The sequence below is a fragment of the Macrotis lagotis genome, chromosome X, assembly GCF_037893015.1.
Source record: "Macrotis lagotis isolate mMagLag1 chromosome X, bilby.v1.9.chrom.fasta, whole genome shotgun sequence".
In the NCBI taxonomy this organism is placed as follows: Eukaryota; Metazoa; Chordata; class Mammalia; order Peramelemorphia; family Peramelidae; genus Macrotis; species Macrotis lagotis.
The window spans coordinates 260,736,084-260,761,733 of record NC_133666.1 but is presented as its reverse complement, the minus strand read 5'-3'; the positions used below and the strand labels follow the sequence as shown (position 1 = coordinate 260,761,733).

Genomic DNA, 25,650 nt, shown 5'->3' with positions numbered 1-25,650 from the left:
GCAATTATTGCCAAAGGGGAGAATGAACACTAAAGAGCAGAGACTCACACAAGCAAAGACGGGGGGAAATGCTCAAGAAACCAGCAAAGAAGACAGGAAAATAGGGATAAAGATTGTTGGATTTGAAGGATATATAGATTTGGAGCATATATACCTATGAGAAGTGATTACATTAGGGAAAGGGAAGTTGCCTGTGACATGCTTGTGAAGTTTTAACAACTATTGTTATAACTGGATAAAACTGAATAAGATACCAAGGTAAAAATTTTCTTCTTTTTTTTTAAAAGTTATAATTAAGTATATCCTGCTTCTTTTCCTGAATGAAATTTAATAAAGAATAAACTAAATGCACAAAGATATTATCTGTATTACACATACCTCTAGATAATCTATTAAACACTACTTGCCTCAATATCTTATTTTTAAAACATTGAACCGCTATTCTAAGAAACATTGCAGATACATGCATTCATTATTTAAATAGAATAATATTGTCATTTATTTGATGATTCAGTTATCCTTTTGCTTTGGTGTCTTTTTCCTGTGTACCAGTTTTATCTCAGTGATCTTGATTTCTTTCTTTTCCTTCCTTCCTTAATTACAATACTGAGACTAAAACTTTTAAAGTTTTCTGATGAATGAGCAAAACTGCAGAGCAGGGCATATACTTGAGGGTAGTAAGTAGCAAATTTTAAAAATTAATGGAGAAATTTTAAAAGTCGTTAGTCACCTCTCTTCCTTTCTTCCTCTTTTCCTCCTTCCCCACTTAATTCTTTAGAACCTTTCCTCCCTATTACTTTAATATCACACATATGCATATACACGCATGCAGAACTTAGTATACAAGGGCAAGGATTTTGCCCTGCCATCAGCAGGTAATCTGTGTATTAATCAGCCAGCCAGTGTGAAATATATGGGGAATGATTATACTATCATACATAGTACAATCAGCATGAAGCACTTCTCAAGACCAATACATCAGAGTTTAATTCAATAATAGAAAGGAATAGAACAATATAAAACATTCTGTTCTTTGAAAAACACAATGCCCATATTAGCCTCTATCTAATGACTATAGAAAAACTAGCAAATTAAGAAATTCCATTTATGGATAAAATTGTGGTTCCATTTTGACACAGCACAGCAACTATTGTGTGCTGTTGAAGTATTTACCTTGTCCATAATACTCTATAATAACCATTCTTAAATTAGAGCTTTTTTTGTAGACTTTCAGATTACCCTAATTTTTTTACTACCTACCTCTCTTCCACACAAAAGAAAACTTTTAACTATGACTTGTCTCTGAAAATAAATGGTAAATATAATGATGTTTTTCAAATAAACTATTTTCCTTGCCTTTTTTTTATTCAAAACACTCACTATCATTAAGGAGCTTGAAATAGAGATGGGTGATAAGGCATGAAGAGTTAAATAACAATTTGACAGTAATAAAGGTGGGGGGAAAAACCTTATGTCTACCATTTCATTTGGGGGGAGTAGTATCATTTTCCATTTTTCTCTCTTTTATTCTATGTGGGTACCTGATTATAATAAATTTCACGAAACAATAAATTTGAGAAAACTTCTCTAAGAGATAGTAAATGATATGGTAGATGGATGATATGTTGTAATACTAAAGTTCACTAGAATTCATTCCGTTTCCAAAAATTTAATAATGTAAGAATTTTTGTAGCTGTTCTAACAGAACCTAAATGGGAAATTTCATTTTTCTGGTTTAAAAAAAAAAAAGACCAAATAAAAATCCATGAAAGTGTAGCTTCCATGTGGCATGTGGAAACTAATTCTTTTTGACTGATCATCTCCTTAGAGTCACGTCTGTTGTCTAAGCATGACAGAGTTTATAGAGATAAATTAATCAAGCAGCCAGTGCAGTACTCATGGGAAATGTGCTTACTCCCAGGATACTACAGTTCACATTCCTTCACCTTTGCCACCTGTTGAATGCTCTTTTGTTGTTATTGAGCAATCCCTTACCATTGTGGATTTTTGCTCAGTTTTAAGACATTAAAGCAAAAGGACTGCTATTATTTACAATTGAGTCAAGCTTCCTCATTAAGCTCAAGCTTTCTGGCCAACATACAGTGTTACAAAGTCAGATGAGAGAAGACATTCTCTCTGCACATTAAATAAATGCTTAGCAGTGTCTTTTGTTATAGCCAGTCTTCTGTTTGGAATGCAAACAGTGTTTTTCTGATTAAAAGAATATATATCATATATGTGTATGTCTATATATATATATATATATATATATAATATAGTCTTAGCTCAAAACTAAAGGTTCTCAGAAATCATATTTTTCCTATATTTTACTGGCCATTGTACTCGGTGACCTTTCCTTTGGAGACTTTGTGCTCTGAGTTATTGACTGATGAATCTTTCCTCCTTTTCATAAAGCATTTTTATTAGCATTTATATACTTCGGGACATGTTCAAAAATTTTTATGGCTCAAAAAAATGAGATCTAGTCTTAATTTACCAAAAATATTTTGTATAATTAAAATAATATTCTCAGATCATGGGATTTCAGTGGCCATTTAGTCTCATCTACTAGTTTTGTTGCTAAAGAAGTTAAGGGCAGAATGATAAATTTGGAAAGGACTTCTCATCAGCCATTACCTCAGAACACAAAGCCTCCAAAGTATGCCTGCCATAACCAGGAAGTGATATGACTAGAATAGTAATTATAAGGGGAATGAAGGAAGTGCAATTTATTAATATACCTTTGCAACTACTTATTGGTGGGTTATAATTGCTCTGAGAGACTGACACATGGAAAGAGTTCCAGTGGAGAAAAAAGAGCAGAATGTTAGAGATAAACCCCATGTTTAAATATGAGGGAGGATGATATTTGATCTATTTTGCCATTCTCTAATTGATAGATCATATGCCTCTCAGAACTCTAGCCCTCACTTTATAGACCATTGGATTAGGTAGCAAACTGCTAAATTTCATAGGATTTGAAAATTTTAAATAATTTTTAAATGGTGGCTTATATAAAGAAAATGGAATTTTATTATAATTGATTGAATATTTACAGAAGACCTGAATTTATTTCAGATATATTCATTAGTTGTAATTTGTAATGAGAGTCAGATTTTTTTAGTCTTACCTAGTACAAATTTTAAGCACAGTTGATTTTGTCAGTGATTATCTACTTGCAAATACGTGTAAATGTTTTTTAACTTTTCTAGAAGAATAGCTAATTGGTTCATGCTTGAAATTCTGACTCCCCTCTTTTAGACTTCTGAGACAAATATAAATATTGAGAATTGGTTTATATTATTTGCTTTGAAATATTAGAAATGATTTATATTTGACCTGTTGATTTTCCATGCTGCTAAAAAATTTAATTGAAAAGCAATGCATCTTATTAATGTCCTTCTATCTCATTTATTATTATTATTATTATTATTATTATTATTATTATCATTTTCATTTTTCAAAGTAAAGAATCAACAAAGATGGGTCAACTGACCTTTTGAAAAGGATTGTATAAACAACATTTATATGCCTATACACATATACATATACATTTGTATGTGACCACATACACAGTAGTTAACTGACTGAAGCTCTTCTCTAACCAAACAATTAATGGATAAAGGGATACTAAACTTTCTTTTCCAAACTTCTCCCAAAGTGATTCTGTCTCTTCCACCCAAATCTCTTTATTTCAACTATTAATTTTGAGTCTCTTCCCTCATACCTGTAATATTTTCTCTCTAAAACATGGGGAAAAGCAAAATTTATCAAAATTCTTACTGTAATTTTGATTTCCAGGAAATCATTAGCTCTTATTACATAATTAATAATTTTCATTCATTTTGGGGGGGGGTGTTGCAAGGTAATAGGGCTAAGTGACTTGCTCAGGGGGTCACACAACTAAATATTGTCTAAGCTTGAAGTTTTATTCTAGTAAATAATGACATATATTCAATCATTTGTATTTGCATATGACTGGAATTCTTTCCAAGTGTCAGTCTCTCCAGGCAATTATAATCCAAATGCTACCAGGTTACTCCCAATAAGTACTTGCAAAGATGTATTAGTAAATTTCATTTCTTTCATCCCCCCATAATTACCATTCTAGTCATATCACTTCCTGGTTATGACAGGCATCCTTTGGAGGCTTTGTGCTCCAAGTAGTGACTGAGAAGTCCTTTCCAAATTTATCATTCTGGCCTTAGCTTCTTTAGCTTCTTGGCAAAAATGTTATCATAAAAATGATGATGGTGGTGACAATAATAGCCATTATTTATATAGCAGTTACTGTGCACATTGCAAATACTAACTGATTAGAGCATTACAAAAATTTTGAGGAGAAGGTGCTGTTATCTGCATTTTATAGTTGAGGAAACTGAGGTAGACATATTAAGTAACTTGTCCATTGTCACACAACCAGGAAATGTTTGAAATCAAATTTTAACTTCTTCTTGATTCAAGGGCTGATAAACTGTCCATGATTCCTAACTGAGTTCACTCTAATTGTCATGATGGTTCTTTATATTATGACCTGAAAAATTAGTCACAAATTGTTAGTTGAAGTTTTGATTTGTTCTTCATTATCCTTATAAAAATGACTGTCAGGTAAATGGGGAGGGGAAAAAACCAAAATTCAAAGATTTTGTATAGACTTGCTTTGTTGTTGTTTTTTTTTAAAAAAAAACCTGAGTCCTGTAAATAGTTGACCTTGATTTCTCATGTACATTAAATGACTCTTGAGTTCAAGAACATATCTCTACAGTATTAGTGTATCAGTTTTGCTTGCTATAAAAAGTGATATCATTACTTTTCAAGTTAAAAATTATATTCTTATACTCTGAAAGGATTGAAAATGAACTTTATACATTTAGCAACATGAGAGCTAGTTAACATAGTCTTTGTAATATTGACCTATTTTATCTTTATTGAGAGCAAATAGGAAAATGTACATTATTTTTGCTGACGCTTAAGATATCTACCATTTTCTTAGAATATAAATTAGGAAGAATTAAATCTTGAAGTTATATTTTCTTAAATATGAGATTAATGTTGTATTATCCATGAATTAATTACTCAATTTGACTAACATTGTTTATAGGATTAAGGCCATTTCTCTTAATAGTTGAACTTCCTTCAGTATGTCAACAATCCATGATTTCCTGGCTATAGATCCACTATACAGATGGCAATCTTTCTACAACTAAGATGATGTCTGAGAATTGCTATTGCCAAAAAACCTTGCAGTCAATCTAATTTTAACCCCCTCCGATCTTAACGTTAGTCTTCAAACAATATGCATACAGTCTTTAAGCAGGCAGGTGCAAAAAACCTTTCTAGTTACAAATAAGGAACTGGTAGGATCTAATAGCCCTTGCAACTCTTTCACAGATAGTCCTTCCAAAATCCAAAAACAACTAACATGGCACAATAAGGTATATACTGCAATAGAACTTAAAATAAAGAAAGTATTTGACTATAACTGTAAATATTTTTCTGATATATGAAACAGGATTGTATAGATATAACTTACATTACTCACTCTCATGGGAAAGGAGGAAGGAAGGTACAGAAGGAGAAAAATGTGCAGCTCAGAAACTTACAAAAAATGAATGTTGGAAATTATCTTTGCCTATAATTAAAAAAAATAAAATAAAGTAGTATTCAAAAATAAAAAATTTCCAGATAAAAATTTTGTTTTGAAAGTAGAAGGCAAATAAGAAATTTAAAGTTTAACTTGAAGCTTTAGAAATTTAACTTAAATTTGCTGATTTCTTAAGTTGAAATCTTAAAAAAAAATGGGGGGGCATTTAAAAATCAGAGTGTTGAAAAGCTGAGTTAAATATTTTAGACTTCTGCAGGTTTTCTCCAGAGTTTACATGTATAAATAGGAACAATGGTAGAGCAGTGGTTTACAGAGTGGATGATTAGGACCTGATTCTAAAAGGTGTGTGATCCTCCAAAGGAGAGTTGGAAGGTAAGTCACCCTCCCTTTGCTAGCCAATCATGAGGCCCAAGGGCTTGTGCTGAAATCAGTTTGTGGAACACAGGAGAGTCCACTGTTAAATATTCAGTGTAAACATTCATACAATCATACTACAAATGAGGTTTTGAGTTATGTTGATTGGTTTAAATTTAAGAATGTGGTGAAGAAAATGTTAAAAATACAACTTAAACTTAAAAGTATATCATGGGGGTGGCTAGGTGGCGTAGTGGATAGAGCACCAGCCCTGGAGTCAGGAGTACCTGAGTTCAAATCCGGTCTCAGACACTTAATAATTACCTAGCTGTGTGGCCTTGGGCAAGCCACTTACCTCCATTTGCCTTGCAAAAACCTAAAAAAAAAAAAAGTATATCATGAATCCAGCAGTGTACTCCTGGTGCTTATTTCCAAGATAAGCATATCTAGCTTTATCTGTTAATGCTTCTCCAACCTCTTTCTGTTGTGCAAGCAATCTATTCACTGATGAGTTTAGCTATTGGCCCTTCAAGGTACTTTTAACTAACTGCTCTCTAGGAATCCATGGCAGCAGGTGACACTGGAAAAATTCTGCCTCTGAGCCCTTTCTGAGCAGGCTCTATCCTGACCAGTTAAGTTTGGTCTTTCCCTTTTCATTTGGGGACAGAAGGAAGTCAGATGAAATCACATGAGATAAGTGGCAGGTCATGACATATCTTAGATACCATTGCATATATTTTCTCCCCAAATCACCTATAATCTAACTTCTTCCCCCATTACTATTGTCCTTCTAGTCACCCAGATTGACACCTTGGTATTACTTACAACTCCCCACTTTCCCTTTTGCCAACAGATCACATCAATCACTATGTATGTTCCCTTTTATCTGCTTATTCAGTGTCTCCCTGGTTCCACCAGGATCAGTTATTTGACCTTTTATACTATTCTTTTAAAATTTATATTTTATAATTAATATGTAATTATAATTATTTAATATATAATTATGTAATTAATATAATTATATAATTAATTTATAATTAATCTATTTTATAATTATTTCATTATTAGTATAGCTACCCAGAGTCAAATAAGGATGGCAAATGAAGACCATCTTACTGAAGTTGGAGCTACTGCATACATGTTTTTTGGAGTAGCTGCAGTGAAGGGAAGCCCCTTGAAACTAGGGTAGATTTTTGCCATCAGAACTAATCTAGTGAACAAGAAATGAATACAAGACTCAAGACGATGCAATTGCCACTTGCAGGAAAATGCCACACCACCATCTTCAGTACCTACGCTCCCCCATACCAAACCCTGATCAAAGTAAATTTTTATGAAAACCTGGAGATCTGTATCATCACTGTACCAGAAGAAGACAAACTTATAATTCTGGGTGACTTTAAGGCTAGAGTAGAGATTACCAGATATAGCAGGGAGTCCTTGGAGGGAATGAAATTGGAAACAGCAGCAAGTACTGAAAACTTGTGCATCTCATGATTTTCTTATCACAAACACTGTCTTCTGTTTTTTTTTGTGTGTTTTTTTTTTAGTTTCAAGTGGCTTGCCCAAGGCCACACAACTAGGCAATTATTAAGTGTCTGAGGTCAAATTTGAACCCAGGTATTCCTGACTCCAGGGCCGGTGCTTTATCCACTGCACCACCTAGCCACCCCTCACTGTCTTCTGTTTAACTAAACACAGTAAAGCTTTTTGGATGCACCCTTGCAGCTATTGTAAGGAGAAGAGATAGATAAGATAATAGAGTGACAAAGCAATATGTGGTGCAGAGTGCTGGACTGATCACAGACTCATCTTCTCCAAACTAAATATTCACATTCAACAGAAGTGGTGGCCCAAGGCAAAATGACCACTACTACTTTTGAATTTAGAGTGCTGCCCCGAAAGGGAGCAGTTTGTTGCCATCTTGGAAGGAAAGTTGAGCCAGGACACAATTGGCAACAGTGGAGCAAAAAAGGAGCAGGTAGCTCTCAGAGATTTGGTGTACAGCTTTGTATTTGCTTATCTGAATCAAAACACTCCAACATCAAGAATAGTTTGATGAAAATGATGGGGAAATACAGAAGCTCCTAAATGAAAAACAAGAACTCCACGTTTGTTTCATTCATCTATTTCTAAGAAGGCAGCATTTAATTCCATCACAGTAAAATATAAGTGAAGATTGGAGAGATTCAGGATTCTTGGCTCAAGAAGAAGGCAAATGAAATTGAGATTTTATGTGGATAGTAACAATCCACAGTACTTTTATGATGCCCTGAAGGCTATTTATGGATCAAAAGCCAAATGGTGCAACTCAACTCCCCTATGTTGATGAAACCACATTAACAATAGGGACCCTTAGGAGAGAGGTTGAACACTTCTATAGTGTTCTCAACAAACCATCATTAATCATTGTGGAAGCCACTGACCATTTATTTCAAGTTGAACTAAATTGGTTCCTAGCTGAAGCACCAACTGAAGAAGAAGTTTTGAGTGCCTTTAGGCTTCTTTCAAGTGGCAAAACACCTGGTACTGATTCTGTTCCAGCTGAGATTTACAAGGTGGGGGTCCATTACTCATACAAAAGCTGACTGAAATTTTCCAGGTTATTTGTCATGAGGAGGTTATCTCCTAGGAATTCAAGGATGCCTCCATCATCCATCTTTATAAAGGTGTAATGTATAGTAGACTGTTTTGTGACAGTCACAGGCATGTTTCTCTTTTAGTCATTGCTGGTAAGATTCTTTTCAGAGTCCTCTTCAATAGACTGATCCTTCACCTGGAAGATAGTCACCTCTCTGAGAGCCAGTGTAATTCTAGGTGACTTTAATGCTAAAGTAGACTCATACATAGCAGGGAGTGCTTGGGAGGATTGGAGTTGGAAACAGCAACAAGTACTAAAAACTTGTGCATCTCATGGTCTTCTCATCACAAACATGGTTTTCTATTTATCTAAACACAGTAAAACTTTTTGCACTCTTACAGCTATTGTAAGGAGAAGTTGAGGAACAGTCAATAAGTTGTTTGTACCCAACAACTCCAGTAGAAATGCCTAGAGCAGAACCGAGGTCTGTTATACAATGCTTGTAGATCTGACCAAGACCTTTGAAACTGACATTCTTGAGGGTTTATGGACAGTTATGTCCAAATTTGGTTCTCAGAGAAGTTCATCACTATTGTACATCAGTTTAATGATGACAAGCATGCCTGAGTTCTGGAGAGTAGACAATGCTCTCGAGATTTCCTGGTCAGCAATAGAATGAAACAAGACTATGTCCTTGCTCCCATGTTTTTTAACATGAAGTTTTGAGCCATGTTATCAAGGACTGAGGACAAACATGACATATCAAGGTCAGCTGTAACACTGATGGTAAATTCTTCAATTTGAAAAGGCTACAAGCCAAGACTGAATTGGAGGAGTGTTGGTGTATGGTCTTCTGTTTGCAGATGATTGTACACTCAGTGCAACCTCTGAAGTTGCAAAGTATGGATTGATTCTCTACTAGTTGTGCCAATTTTAGCCTAAAAACACCAAGAAAACCAAGGTGTTCTAGCAACAGCACCACATCATTCATATGTGGAACCATCAATTATAGCAAATGGAGAATTTTGAGTATTGTGGATAAATTCACTTACTTTGGCAGTATCCTTTCCAGGGAGGTACAAATTGATAATGAGATTTGCAAATATATTACCAGAGCTAGCTCAGAATTTGGGAGGCTCCAAGAAAAAGTCTGGGAGACAAGAGGTATTAGACTGACTACCAAGCTGAAGGTCTATGGAGCCATTGTTTTGACCTCATTATTGTGAAACAAGAACAATCTACTAATTCCCAATGAACCCTGAGCAGACTACTACTGCCACATCAGGAAACTGAATCATCTCCATTCAATCCTTAGGAAGATCCTGAAGATCATCTGTCAGGAAAAGATACCGGACACTGATGTCTTTTCTCAAGCTAAATTTCCAAGTATTCAAATGGTATTGTGATGGACTGGTCATGTTGTTTGAGTGCCAGATATACACTCTTGCCAAAAAGACTTTTATGAAAACTCTCACAGGCCAAGCACTCACAGGGATGTCAGAAAAAGTGGTAAAAGGACACTCCAAAGGTCTCTCTTAACTTTGGAATTGATTGTGAAGAATGGGAGGTACTGGCACAGGACTGACCAGCATGGCATGTCCTCATCAGAGAGGGTACTGTGTTCTGTGAATGAAGTAGAATTGAAGCAGCTCAAAGGAAAAAAGATGTGTAAGTTTAGGGGAACAAACTCAGGGGTTCACATGGAGTATTTGTGACCAACTTGCGGTAGAGCATTCTGAGCTCATTTTAGTCTGATCAGCCACAGTCGAACTCACTGTAATTTGTCTCAAATTTGTCATTTGGTCTTCCATAATGGACAAGCATCACCCAACCATGTGGGAAATCTGGGACACTAATACATTGTTGATGGAGCTGTGAATTTATCCAACCTTTCTGGAGAGCAATTTGGAATTATGCCCCAAAGGGCAACAAAAATGTACATACCCTTTGATCCAGAAATCTCACTACTGGGTCTATACCCTGAAAAGATTATAGAAAGGGGTAAAAACATCACTTGTACAAAAATATTCATAGCAGCCCTGTTTGTGGTGGCAAAGAATTGGAAAGTAAGTGAATGTCCTTCAATTGGAGAATGGCTTAAACTGTGGTATATGTATGTAATGGAAAACTATTGTTCTATTAGAAACCAGGAGGGATGGGAATTCAGGGAAATATAGAAGGATTTGCATGAGCTGTTAATGAGGGAGATGAGCAGAACCAGAAAAACATTGTACACCCTAACAGAAACATGGGGATGATGATCAACTTTGATGGACTTGCTCATTCCATCAGTGCAACAGTCAGGGACAATTTGGGGCTATCTGCGATGGAGAATACCATCTGTATCCAGAGAAAGAATTATGGAGTTTGAACAAAGACTAAAGACTATTACTTTCAATTTGGGGGGGGGGGGCATCTTATGTAATTTTACTGTTTCTTATACTTCATTTTTCTTCCTTAAGGATATGATTTCCCTCTCATCATATTCAATTTGGATCAATGTACACCATGGAAACAATGTAAAGACTGGCAAATTGTTTTCTATGGGGGGTAGGAGAAGGGAAGTAAGATTAGAGGAAAAATTATAAAACTCAAAATAAATAAAATCTTTAAAAAGAAAAAAAAAGAAATCACCCAACCCAGTTACCCATCACAATCAATAGACATCTAAATTTCCCATTCTTTGTTACTACAAAAAAGAACTTCTATATTTTTGTACATCGATTTCTTTTTTTTTTCCTTTTCTTCAATCTTTTTTTTCAAATACAAGCCTAGTAGTGCTATTGCTGGGTCATAAGATATACATATTCTGGGAGCCCTTCGGGCATGGTTCCAAATTGTTCTCCAGTAAGGTTGAACTAGCTTGCTACACCATCAATAATTCATTAAATGTCTTAGTTTTTCCACATTTCCTGCAGCATTTGTCATTTTTCTTTTGTTATGTTAACCAATTTCTTAGGTGTGAGGTGGTATCTTAAGATTTGTTTTAATTTGCTTTTCTTTAGTTGATAGTGATTTAGAGCATTTTTTCAAATGTCTATTGATAGTTTTGGTTTTTTCCTTCAGAATTGCCTTTGACTATCAACCAAGGAATGACTCTTTTTTGTAAATTTGGCTCAATTCCTCATATATTTGAAAAAATGAGGGCTTTGTCAGAGAAATTTGCTGTAAATTTTTGCCTCGTTTTTTTGTTATTTTAATTTTGGCAGCATTAATTTTGTTTGTGCAAAAGCTTAAAACTTTAATTTCAAGTAATCAAAAATTTTCCATTTTTCTTGCTACGATTCTATAAACACATTTTTTTAAGTTTTTACAAGGCAATGGGGTTAAGTGGCTTGCCAAAGGTCACACAGCTAGATAAGTGTCCAAGGCTGGATTTGAACTCAAGTACTCCTGATTTCAGGGCTGGTGCTCTATCCACTGTTCCACCTAGCTGCTCCTCTCTGAGCACATTTTAAAAATACAAATAATAGCAGGTTTTATGGATATGCCTCTAATAATACAGATATGTGCATGGTACCAGAGATTATTGTTGATTATTAATTTCATTTTGCAAAAATAATAGAATTGCCTTTGGATACATTGTATCTTTTTTAAAATGAGTCTCTCTTTGACATTTTACATCAAATGACAACTTATTATAATGGAAAGAAATTTGTATCTGAGAGTTAGATGGTTGATTTGACCTTGGGAAGTTACTTTCTTAGAGCTTTGGTTTTCTCATTTAGAAAATAAGGGAAGTGTTCTATGGTGGTTTGATTTCCAACTCTAAAAACCTGTGATACTATATAATTTTTTTTAGGTTTTTTTTTTTTTTGCAAAGCAGTGGGGTTAAGTGACTTGCCAAAGGTCACACAGCTAGGTAATTATTAACTGTCTGGGGCTGGATATGAACTCAGGTACCCATGACTCCAGGGCCAGTGCTCTATTCACTCACTGTGCCACCTAGCCACCCCTTACATACACTTTTCATGAATATGCAGTTGCATAAAATTGATTTATTAATTTAGCATCTGATTTATAATGTTAAACTAAATATTTTGTATAAAAACTATTTTTCCTCTAATAAACATTTTATTCTTAATCAAAAGTGTACTAATATGCATAGACCTTATACAGTTAGTACAAAAGCTGTTTAAGTTAGACAAGGCTTATGCTTAAAGGTGTGGACCTGAAATATTTGTCTGACATCACATTCTTAGTGTCATCATTAAAAGTGAACTGTAACATTAACACTTCATAGTCAGTTATAAAGCATTCTCATTTATTATTTAATTTGATCTTCACCACATTGCTGTGAGGTAATAGTCCAAGTACAGTATGAAGTAGAATCAGAATCTCCTCTCTCTTTGCACTGGGCTATTTCCATTGGGCCAGGCTGTTTGAATGAAAGCTGTTGTTTTTAATCATCCATCATTTATTGAGTACTTACTAAGTGAAAAACACTGGGTTGTACAGTTATGTTCAGAATCCTACCTGCCAAACAATAAACCAGTGTAAGTTAGCCCCTTCAGAACATTGTGAGAATTATCCTCAGGCAGTCCAGCACTGGGAGCTATTTTCTTCCACTCCTTTGATTATCTTGCTGTCTCATAATGTGTTCAATTGAGATAAGTAGACTCATGATAAAATTTCTTATTGGAAAATTACATGATAAGTCATAAATTTTTTTTTCCCACTGAATATAGTGAATTTATAATTGTCACACAATAAAGGACCATAGACTTCTCCCCACTACTACAGGGGTGCTTTGGGACAAGGATGTGAATGGGGCATAAGATCCCCAATAAAGGATCTCATGTTAGAGATGTGGGCTTCCAGTGATGGAACTCCTTTTTTGGCTGGGGATGGAGTTTTATCCATGGCTTCTCACTTTATTCCTTGAAGACCATGTAAACTATGAGTTGGCTGTAAGCATACTCATCATACTAGAAAATGAGCCTGACAGTGGTCATTGAGGGCAACACCAGTACTAGCATCAAAGGTAGACAAGTGGATCTTGCTATTGAAGTTATAGGATACAAGCTGGTCCTCTGTGTAGCCCAAGTTGCCCTTTAGGGGCATCTGATGCTTGCTTCATCACCTTCTTGATATCATATTTGGCAGGTTTCTCCAGATCCACAACATATGCATTGGGAGTGGGAATATGGAAAGCCATGTCTATGAGCTTTCCATTCCACTCAGGTATGACCTTGCCTATAGCCTTAGCAGCTCCAGTGAAAAAAGAGATGATGTTTTGGGCCATCATACCCACAGTTTGCCAGATGTATTATCTGCTATCTTCTGGGTAGCAGTAATGGCATGCACTGTAGTCATCCTTCCGCAATGCCAAAATTGTCATGAATGACCTTAGCCAGGGGGCCAAGCAATTAGTCGTACAGGAAGTATTACAACAATCTTAAGGGAATTATCTTATTTCTTATGATTCAGTCCCATCACAAACATTGGGACATCAGCAGAAGGGGAAGAGATAATGATCTGCTTGGCTCCACCTTTCAGGTGAGCCCTGCTCTTTTCCATTGTGGTAAAATCACCAGTGGACTCTACAACATACTCTACTCCAGCATCTCCCCATTAACATTAGTGGGATCCCACTCCTGATCGTGTCATTTCCATTGATCACTAGCTTTTCATTCTCAGCCTTGACAGTACCCTTGAGCTTGCCATGGGTAGACTCATTTTGAAACATGTAAACCATATAGTTAAGGTCAATGAAGGAGTCATTGATGGTCACAAGTCATCCAATGTGACCAAATCTGTTGACTCCAACCTTCACCATCTTGTTTCAGGAATGTGACTAGCTAAAGCAATGGATCCTAGCAGCAAGCTTGAAGAAGAGCTGAGAGCCAACCATAAATTTTTTTAATTTTATTTTTAAAATTAATTTTACCCCAGCTACATCCAAAAGCAAATTTCAGCATTTACTTCCAATCCTCTCCCTTTCTTCCACCCTACTCCCATTAAGAAAACAAGTTACTTGATGTAGGTTAAAACACATTTCTAATTTAGTCATGTTATAAAAGTAAACATAATCTTCCACTACCACCCCCACAAAGATAGAGAAACCTCAAGAAAAATAAAGTGAGAGGAAAACAAAGGGTACTTCAGTCTGTATTCAGACACCATCAGTTCTGTCTTTGGGATGGATACCATTTCTTTGTCATAAGTCCATCAGAGAAATTGCTTCAATATCTTTTCCCACAGTTACTATGTTTCCCTTCATCCTATTCCCCTCCCTCCACATTTATTCTTTTCTCTCTTTCCTTTCATCCTGTCCCTCCTCAAGTGTGTTGTATCTGATTACCCTCTCCCATGATCTTCCCTCTCTTCTATCACCTACACCCCTCCCCCCCCCAGTCCCTTTCTCTTATCTTTTTCCTCTCCTATTTTCTTCTAGGTCAAAACAGATTTCTATTGAGTATGTATATTATTTCCTCTTGAGCCACTTTTTTTCTTTTTCTTTTTATTCTTTTTAGGTTTTTGCAAGGCAAATGGGGCTAAGTGGCTTGCCCAAGGCCACACAGCTAGGTAATTATTAAGTGTCTGAGACTGGATTTGAACCCAGGTACTCCTGACTCCAGGGCCAGTGCTTTATCCACTGCGCCACCTAACCGCCCCTGGAGCCACTTTTGATGAGAGTAAAAGCTTACTCATTTCCCCTCATCTTCCTCCCTTCCACTCCATTGCAAAAGGTTTTTTTTGCCTCTTGTGCACTAATTTTTTTGCCTCTTATTGTGAAATAACAACCTCAGTCTACCTCTCCTTTTCCTATCTCCCAGTACATTCCTTTCTCATCCATTAGCTTCATATTTCTAATATATTATACCTTCAAATTCAACTTCCTCCTGTGCCTTGACTATAATATGCTCCATCAAACTGCCCAAATAATGAGAAGATTCATATGCATTATCAGTATCTTCTTCCCGTACAGGAATTCAAGCAGTTCAATATCATTAAATCCCTCATAATTAGTCCTTCCCATCCTCCTCTCTATGCTTCACCTGAGTCCTATACTTGAAGATCATACTTTCTGTTCAGCTCTGGTCATTTCATCAGCAAAGTCTGAATGGCCCCTATTCCATTGAATGTCCATCTTTTCTCCTGAAAGTGGATGTTCACTGGGTAGTTGATTCTTGGTTGTAATCCAAGCTTTTTTGCCTTCTGGAATATCATATTCCAAGCTCTATGAACCCTTAAATGAGCTGTTAAATATTGCTTTTTCCTGACTGTAGCTCCATGATATTTGAATTGTTTCTTTCTGGCTGCTTGTAGTATCTCCTTGACTTGGGAGTTATGAAATTTGGCTTATTAATATTCTAACAACAGGTTTTATTTTGGGATCTCTTTCAGAAGGTGATTCGTGGATTTCCTCAATTTCTATTTTATCCTCTGCTTCTAGGATGTCAGGGCAGTTTTCCTGGATTATTTCTTGAAAAATGAAGTCTAGGCTCTTTTCTTGGTCATGAATTTCAGATAGTCCAATATTTTTTAAATTCTCTTCTGGATCTGTTTTCCAGGTCAGTTGCTTTTCCAATGAGATAATTCACATTTTCTTCTAGTTTTTCATTCTTTTGACTTTGTTTTATTGTTTCTTGATTTCTCATAGTCTTTAGCTTCCCTTAGCTCCATTCTACATTTGAAGGAATTATTTTTCTTCTGAGAGCTTTTTTTATCTCCTTTTCCATCTGACCAATTTTGCTTTTTAAGGCATTCTTCTCCTTTTTGACCTTTTGGACTGCTTTTTCCATTCAACCTAAACTGTTACTTCTTCAGTATTTTTTTGTAATTCCTTCATCAAGCTGCTGACTTGGTTTTCATGATTTTCCTGCACTGCTCTCATTTCTCTTTCCAATTTTTCCTCTACCTCCCTTATTTGATTTTCAAAATCTTTTTGAGCTCTTCCATAGCCTGAACCCAATTCCTATTTTTTCTTGGAGGCTTTGAATATAGAAGCTTTTGACCTTGTTAATAATCTTCTGAGTGTTTTGATCCTCCATAGGATCAAAGTAGTTATCTATGGTTGGATTCTTTCTTCTGTTGTTTGCTCATTTCTCTAGTCTATAACTTGATTTTAGCTTTTTTTCGTTAAGATAGGTCTCTTATTCCAGGGTGGAGGACACACTGTCCTAAACTTTACTGTCCTTCTCAGCTGTCACCGTAAAGCTCCTTTTCCTGAGACCGAGGCTCCAGACTGCAATCTAGGTCTGAGGAAGGGCAAAGTCACAGAGACCTGCCTCAGGGAGAGCAAAGAAACCTCAGACAGTCTCCCCCCACCCCCACCCCATTACTGGCTGTGGGCTGACTAGTCTGGAAGCAGCTGCCAGGTGACTCCTTGCTGAATGTTCACCAGGCCTGTTCCTTGTTTTGGGAGTCAGGTCTGCACTGAGGCCTGCACTGGACTGGACTGAGCTTTGTTCTCATTCTGGTGTGGCAAAGTTTTCCCACTGAATTTTCCAATTGTCCTTGGCAATACCTGAACTGAAAGGTCTGGAAACTGTCACCACTGCCATGGACCCAGGTGCCTTGCAGTCTGTTCTGGGTGACTAGAGTTGGTTTGTTCTGTTCAGTCTGGGCTATATAGTGGCCCTTTCTGACTCTGGTGTTAACAAACCTTTTCCACAAATCTTCCCAGTTGTCTTGGGCTGGGAAATTGTTTCTTTCAGTCTCTCGGTGGGTTCCGCCTCTAGAATTTGGTTTGGGTCATTATTTAAAGGATTTGGAGTGATCTGGGAGAGAGCTCCAGGGAGTTCCTGCCTTCATGCCACCACATCTTGGCTCCAGTGGCCCCCTCCTCTTCCCCCCCCACGCAACTCCTGTAAATTCTTAAACCCTAAGGGCTATGCATTTGATATTTGATTTCTTTTTTTCCTTTTAAAGCCTTAGGAAATAAACTCTTATAATATTTGAAAATTTTTTTTAGTCTGGTTTACATAAATGGTAGGTTTTGTCCCACTCTGAATATTATTTTTTATATAAATACTGCAGTATTTGGCCATCTTTATTATCCTTCCTTAAATATTATTTTAAAATAATTAAGTCTTGGTGAATTTTTTGATAATTTTGTATATGGATCTATCTAGCAAAAATGTGTCACTTTATTAAGACCTCACTGTTGTAGCAGAGTATGGTCTGGTCTGGTTTCATCTAAAGTTGATTTGTCTAACTTTTTGTGGTAGGAGAAAAAGTTAAAAGAATTTGATAGCTCATTATACACACTAACAGCAGCATTGGGTGAGGATCAGCTATGATGGATTTGTTCATTTCAGCAGTATAGTAATCAAAGACATATCTAAAAGACTTGTGATGGAAAATACCATCCATATCTAGAGAAGAAACTGTCGAGTTAAAATGTAGATCAAAGCTTACTATCTTCAATTTTTAAAAGTTGTCTTATGTATTATATCACTCCTTTTCTTCTGTTTGGATATGATTCTTTTACAACATGATTAATATAGATCTATGTTTAATATACTTACACATGTAGAGCCTATATTAGATTGTTTTTTGTCAAGGGGAGGTGGAAGGAAAGACAGGCAGGGAGAAAAATGTAAAACTCAAAACTTTGCAAAAAAATCATTGGTTAAAAAACTATCATTTCTTGTAACTGAAAAAACAAATAAAAATATTTAAATTGAAGAAAAAAGAGAAAATTATTTGATAGCTCCATATTCAGTTTTCATTGGCTCATAAAGTGATTCTTCAGAAATGACTCTCATATAATGGAATGCCACTGAACTAAACTGTTTGCCAAAAGCACCAAGTACCAGCACTTTTTAAAAGAATTGTTGCTATATATTAACATTTAAATAGTGAAAGTTTCAATAGTATGATTGAAGAATGCCTTCTAGATGTAGTTCAACTTTCTTCATTTTACAGATGAGGATGAGATCCAGAGAGGTAACCATAATTCCTTCCCATTTCCTAAAGTCTTCCTTTTTTTTAAAATTTCATGAAGAGGTAAAGTGGGGAATCTATTTTGTTTTTCTCTTTAGCACATTGGAGAAATTTATAAGTAAATTATGAATGCTATGAATAAAATAGGTTCTTGTGAACAAATGAAGTTTGATGAAAAATGAATGAACAGCCACAGGGATAAGAGTATTTAGCCTCGGAATCATAGGATAGAGCTCTAGAAAGGACCTCAACGTCACTTAGGCTGCCTTTATTGTGCAGATTAATTAATAGCCCCAGAAAGGTTTAATGCTTTGCCTAAAATTATAAAATTTGGATTTTCAGACATGACTCTGCCATATTAGCTGTATGACTTTGGGTGAGTCATTTAGTCCCTCTGAGTTTCACCTTCCTTGTCTGTCAGTTGAATAAAATAATACTTACTTTCACAGAGCTGTGAGGAGTAAGTGAAATAATTTGTAACCATAAGAAATCATTAGCTGTTAAAAATTTTCAGTGTTGACATAAAGAAATTCTTCATTAAAACACCTCTTATATAATTCCACCTAACCTAACACACTCATTCACCCCCCCTTTCCCTCCCTAGAAATCCGTAGACAGACACACAGACACATAGTTTTCCACTAAAAGCTACTGCTATAGACCCTAGTATATTTGTTTGACATGTTTTGCAGACCTTCTACTGCAGATTCTGAACTTTAGGGCATGTGCAGAATTCAGTCCAGGTTATTTTTCCTTGAAAAAAAGTTTAAAGATTGTGTAAAATGGATTTCTTAACTATTTCTTGGGTTAATTACTGAAATTATGAAGAAAATAAAAGCTTCTTTGTTGAATATTTTATAAATATGATTTAATTATATTTTATTGGCATAAATAAAAGTTCTTAATTGACTTTTTTGAGTGTGAATATTGAGTATATGTTTTATTGAAAAGTTTATTTACATAGTAGTACATCATATGTTTGTGTGTATAGATTTATCTGTGTTTGTGAAAGTGAGAAAACGGGAAACTTAAAAGTTGCTATAATATAATCTGATCTTAGAAAATTGCAAAAAAAAAATTAATCCCTCAGGGTTTCTGTTTGTTGTTTTATAAATTTTGAGAACTCTTCCCGATAAAATAGCGTTTCCTTTTGGTACCTAGATTTAGAAGATGTGTAGGATCATTTACTTTGGTATTTTGAGTTCTATTGTATTTTGGAGTTTGAATTGGCTAATTAGAAGTCTTTAGAATGATATAATTTCTTTACTTTGGAATTTCTCACAGTTTAGGACAATATTAGCATTTTAAGTAGTTTTCTTAAGTTTTTAACAAGGTGGCATTTGAACCTCTGGTTTAAAATCAGGATCTTCTGATCTACCTTCTGTAATAAGACTTACTGATTCTAGGAACTCATTAACAAGTATCTATATTTTTTAAAAAGTTCATTTCAAAAGTGATTTTAAATTTGTTAATATAAAATTTCATTTGTTTAAATTTTAATTTTTGAATATTCCAGGGGCCCTGTGGATGTGTATAGTCTTAAATCCCCATTGCAAGTTGGAACAGAAGGCCAGTTGGCTAAAACAGCTGAAAAAATGGAACAGTGTTGATGTTTGTCCCTGGGAAGATGGAAACCATGGAAATGAGCTGCCCAATTTAACCAATGCTTTGCCTCAGGGTGCAAATGCCAACCAAGGTCAGCCTAAATTGATACTCTATTGTTATGCGCACATAAAATCAGTTTTCATAATATGAACAATAAAGTAAGAAAACTGATTTTAACCACTTTAGAATTACCTCTGTTTTATTATGTACTTTTACTTGTAAATTATTTCTTTTCTTTTTAATCTGAATTAAGCTGTCAGATTCCTGTGATCTTTTGATGTTTAGATAATTTTTTTGGTGGGGGGAAAGATTGCAGGACTTCTTAAAGACCTTAGCAAATGTTAAAATACTATGTTCTTTATCTAGTTTGTTTAGAAGTATTTTAAAATTTTTAAAAAAGCAAGCAGGGGAGCATCTAGGTGACACAATAGATAGAGTATCAGTCCTGGAGTCAGGAGGACTTGAGTTCAAATCCAATCTCAGACACTTAATAACAATTGCCTAGCTGTATGACCTTGGACAAGTCACTCTTAATGCCATTGCTTCAAATAAATAAAAAAAAAATTTAAAAGCAAGAATGAGATGGGCATAAATAGATGAAAAAATGATAGAATGACTGAGGAACCATCTAGATGACAAATTTTTATGTCTGCTTTAGGTTTCCATTATTGGACCAGATTATTTTTTAGTGATGTTTCTCATTCAGGGACCTATGTATAATTTAGACTATTAAATTTAACCACATTGGTAAATTATATGTTGAAAGAAATTCTTTAGTTATTTTAGTATAGGAAGTGCACATTTCATGAACTTTTATACTACATATATGACAATTGTTTGAATTTAGGATTTTAAAAAACTATATGCAGAAGCTAAAATCGTATCATTTATACATCATAGTGTCATCAGAACCAATTGTTGATGCTTGATTTTTGTGACTTCTGTGCTGATAAGCCTGTTTTCTTTTTTCTTTTTCCATTAGTAGGGGGTTTTTTTGCCCTATAGATTTTTAAAGAATTTAAAAATATAGCTCCTATAATTAGTTGAAAATAGGTGAAGACTAAATTGAGTTAATATTAATCTTTATATGGCCAGTAATGACTTTGTAAGTGCATTTTGTTCTTCTGTCATCTGTATGAAACCCTGAACTTGAATGAAACAAGGTTACTAAGAGGACAGTATATTCATTCCCCACAAAGAAAGAAAATACCTTGCATTGTTCTTTAATGATCTCTGCATCATGTCAGATAGTTGCACATTTAGAGGAATTTCTGTCAATCCTGCTACTTCAGAGAAACTGTTGAAGATTTCATTCTTATGACTACAGTGTTGGAAATCTGTGATGTCCTTAAATTGCCATGAAAATTATATTCAGTGACTTAAAAAGCTGTCATCCCCTCTCTGTCCTCCCACTTCCAACCCCCAGTTTCCTGGACCTTCACCACCTATTCTTTCAAGTTACCAGGGATGAATATGCCTGAATTTGTGCAGACAGTCTCCTCTATTCCCCCTTGTCTTATACTTAACTGCTTGTTCTCTCCACTCTGGATTGGCATTCCAACATAGTCTCCTCCCTTTTCTTCCTCCTACCTCCAGTTCCCTTTGTGGAAATGTGGACTCTTGGCTGGCAGGGAAGCACTGTTAGAGAAGTAGACCAGGCTCCAAAATGAGCACCAGTGCATTTCACCAGGCTAGTGAATATGCAAGGAGAAGATGGTTCCCTTGGGCAAGATGTCTGTCTGCTTTGCCCCAGAGCATTGGCTCCTATTCTTAGCAGAGTGACCACATCTAACAGAAATAATTGATGAGAGAGCAAAGTCTTGACAAAGGGCCTCTGTCATGGTATAAGAAAGAACTTATCTGAACCACCACGGCTAAGACTTGGAATATCAAAGACATGGATAGCTCTACACTTGGAGCTCTAAATGGAAGTGTATTTATGCCAAGGCTCATCAGCATAAATTGAGCAGTTTACAGATTGTCATAAATATTAAAAATCAAATAGGCTCTGTTCAGAAATTAGTTATAATCATTCAAAACTAAAAGTCTTTGCAACTGTAAAAGAGAGATTTCAAGTGTCAATTAATCTCAGACTGTTTAATCTCGAGCGAATCACACTAACTCTTTGGGACTTGGTTTCCTCAATTATAAAATAACAGTTAGCCTGTAACTCTTTTTATAACATGTACCCTCTTTGGCAATCTGGTAAAGTCTATGGTTCATTTCTCAGAATAATGTTTTTAAATGCATAAAATAAAATACCTAGGGATTACAAATCAAGTCAGTTTTATTGAAATTATCAAAAAAGTTATGAAACTGTTTTATTAAAAATTGAAAGATATGTATTTAAGAATCTCTGCTCTACAAATCTTGGCCCCCAGCATTTAAAGTTATTCTCTGTCAAACTAGGACCAAATCAAATTGCCAATACATTTTATAACACAAGTGGACCTAAAGTTATTTTGCTACTTTTTTCATTAAATACGAAACAATGAGGTTTCAGATTCTCTTGTTATGTGATTCTGTGATTATTGCTGGACTGTTTTAGGTGCTCATAATATTCATAAAGTAGGATTAGTGTTAACATAGGATTTCGGATAATAAGCTCTGTCCTTTGAGAAACTGTGGAAATGGTTGACAGTCTTCTGTGGGGGGAAAATAACTAAAATTCTAACCACTCTGTTGGTTGGTACTAATTACCCCAGTAGTTAGAATAAGACCATCCTTTATTCCCCAAACATTTCTTTTTTCCGTTAGGTCCTGCAACTTTGAACCCTACTCGGATTGTATACTTCTACTCTCTTGTGATGCCCCAGCATAGACTATGCTGGTGACATCACAGCAGTCATGGAACCTTGCCCTGGAGTCAGGAAGCAGTCTGTAGGGTGAAGGTAAGTGCAGTGGTTTGTTTTTTAACTATGTTGTGTGGCTTTGTGAAGTGTTAAATATTTATAATTATGCCTTTTGGGATGTAAAGTAGCATTTTATCATTATATCCCAAGGAGCATAATTTTTTTAATTGTGCAAAACCGCACAATATAGTTTAAAAATATAACCAAAAGCACAACACTTACTTGTATCTTTAAAGGCCGACTGTATAATCCTGAACGGTTCCATGGCTGATGTTGCATCTCTTGCATAGTATTTTGTGAGAACTATTGATCTGATTAAGGATAGCCTACATACAAGTATCACAGACAAGGGGATTAGTGAATTTCTATGTGATTTTGGTGCTGAATGCCTCTTTTGAGCCCAGTTGCTGGGGGTGGTATTTAGCATGTATATCAGAGTGGTGACTATTTAGTTTGCAGGATGCCTTTAACATTAGCTTCACTGGCTGCAGAGTGAGTGTGTGCGTGCGTGTGTGTGTGTGTGTGTGTGTGTGTGTGTGTGTGTGTTTGACAAGACAAGAATGAGAGAGTGGTGTCTCTTGTCCCCCAGAACTTAGGATCTGAAATTCTTCATCAGAACTTTTCTGCATAAGGGGTACAGAACCAGTGTATGCAGGGGTGTTTATGGACATCTGACAACATAATGGTGTGAGTGACTTATTCACATATGAACAAGAGCTGATGGTGCTTTCTGAATTGTGGAAATAACAGATTCATCGAGCAGGCCACATCGGACAGTGTTCACACGGGCCATAGAGGCATGTGATCTCCACTGGCAGGATAGCCACTTACAGCACATTATCAGCAGCGACCTATACACCAACTATTGTTACCATGACGACACTGAAAACTCCCTCTTTGACTCTCATGGGTGGCCCCTCTGGCATGGTGAGTGGTTACACCGGAAAGATGTTTCCATGACTTGTTCTTTGTTTAGTTTCTATAGCATTATTGGAGGGTGGGAGGAGGGAGTACTACAGGGAGAGGGAGGAGATTCAATAGTAGATGAATGAAAACTTGGCAAATAAGAGCTGAATTTTCAATTCAGATTCTAGTACCTATAAAGTTTCTCATCTCTGAAGTGAAAAACTTTTAATGAAAAACTGTTTTCATCAGATACAGTTTTTAAACATCAAAGAGTAGCAACTTTTCCTCCTAATTTTTTTCTGTTTTAGAACATGTTCCTACAGCCTGTGCAAGAGTAGATGCATTAAGGTCTCATGGATACCCAAGAGAAGCACTGAGGCTAGCAATAGCAATTGTTAATACGCTAAGACGACAGCAGCAGAAACAGCTGGAAATGTTCCGAACTCAGAAGAAAGGTGAATGTGAAAAAAGAGGGTTTCGTTGGCAAGAGATTCTGGGGGTTGGCAAAATAACTGGATTTTTAACCTGCTCATGAAGAATCTGTATTTAAAATGAATTCAATGAAGATAACATCTATGTACCTCATTTTCTTTTCATTTTACAATGTTTAATAGTTTATGAGAAATACTAGGTTTTTTCCCCCTCCTCTTGACTAATGGGTTAGGTGGGGGGGGGGGTTGTAACGGGGAAAAGATTAGGATTCATAAAGAGAGAAGATGAAAGAAAATAAAACTTTTTACCCGAAGGTATTTTATTTTATTTGGTATGTATTAGATTAAGCCTGAAGACAGGAAAGGAATTAAGAGAAAGGAAGGTCAGATGGTGTTTGAAAAGCAGGGGAAAATATGGACAGTTTTATTAGTGAGGGAGAATTTTTATAGTTATGAAAAGTACATCAGCTGGAACATATTAGCATATTTACCAAAATTATGAAAATATATGAATACTATTTTGTGTATGTCTAGACTAGTATTACCATTTTTTCTTTGGAAGACTTTAAGGGTATTATCATACATGTAGATCAAATACCAACAATGTACTAATCCCTTTCTTTCTTTGTTATGCTGCTTATTGAAAATTTCTCTTCAAAAATTTCTGGGAATAGTAAAGAGGTCATAGATTATTTTTGTTTTACCCTTAGTTTGATTTTCCCTGATGAAAATAAAGGCTACTTACAATAAATTAATCACCTCACAGTGTAGAAATCTTTCATACAGTTAGTACAGTAGGAATTTTAAAAGTTCCATCTTGATCTGTATTTTTAATCTGCTGACACCTATGGTGAATTATTTATTCCAATTCTGTACCTTTTGTGCCAGTAGTAGACATTAAGCAAATGTTTAGTCATATTAAAAAGTTCTGGGATTTTTATTCACTTCTCATTGGATGTTTATGAGGGTTATAAAATGTTTTTTCAATGGAATTATGCAGTCAGTCTCTAATTTAGGACAATTCAACTTCCACTTGACCTATATCCACAAATAGATACTAGGGTACTGATATATAGCTCTTGCAGCAGATGTGGGCGCATCTACCCTTTATCCTCCCAATACAGAACTCAGGAAGGGACTGATTGACCTATAGGTTCTTTTATTTAATTAAAGAAAATAGGGGTGCCTAGGTGGTGTAGTGGATAAAGCACCGGCCTTGGAGTCAGGAGTACCTGGGTTCAAATCCGGTCTCAGACACTTAATAATTACCTAGCTGTGTGGCCTTGGGCAAGCCTTGCAAAAACCTAAAAAAAAAAGAAAAAAAGAAAAAAATAAAGAAAATAAAGTTTCTTGAAAACCAGGAGCAAATAGTCTGTGTTAGCCCATCTTGACTCCTGGCTCCTGGCTCCCTAACTCCTACAT

At 35.6% G+C, this 25,650-nt stretch overlaps 1 protein-coding gene across 1 annotated transcript in view; it reads left to right on the top strand.

The window, feature by feature from the left end:
• Positions 1 to 25,650, top strand: part of ZSWIM6 (zinc finger SWIM-type containing 6) — a 209,901-nt gene that overhangs the window by 163,747 nt on the left and 20,504 nt on the right. Inside the window, exons 5-7 of the mRNA XM_074207245.1 lie at positions 19,951 to 20,130; positions 23,642 to 23,818; positions 24,106 to 24,252. Of these exons, the coding sequence (XP_074063346.1) occupies positions 19,951 to 20,130; positions 23,642 to 23,818; positions 24,106 to 24,252 (504 nt within the window). The remainder of the gene's footprint in view (positions 1 to 19,950; positions 20,131 to 23,641; positions 23,819 to 24,105; positions 24,253 to 25,650) is intronic.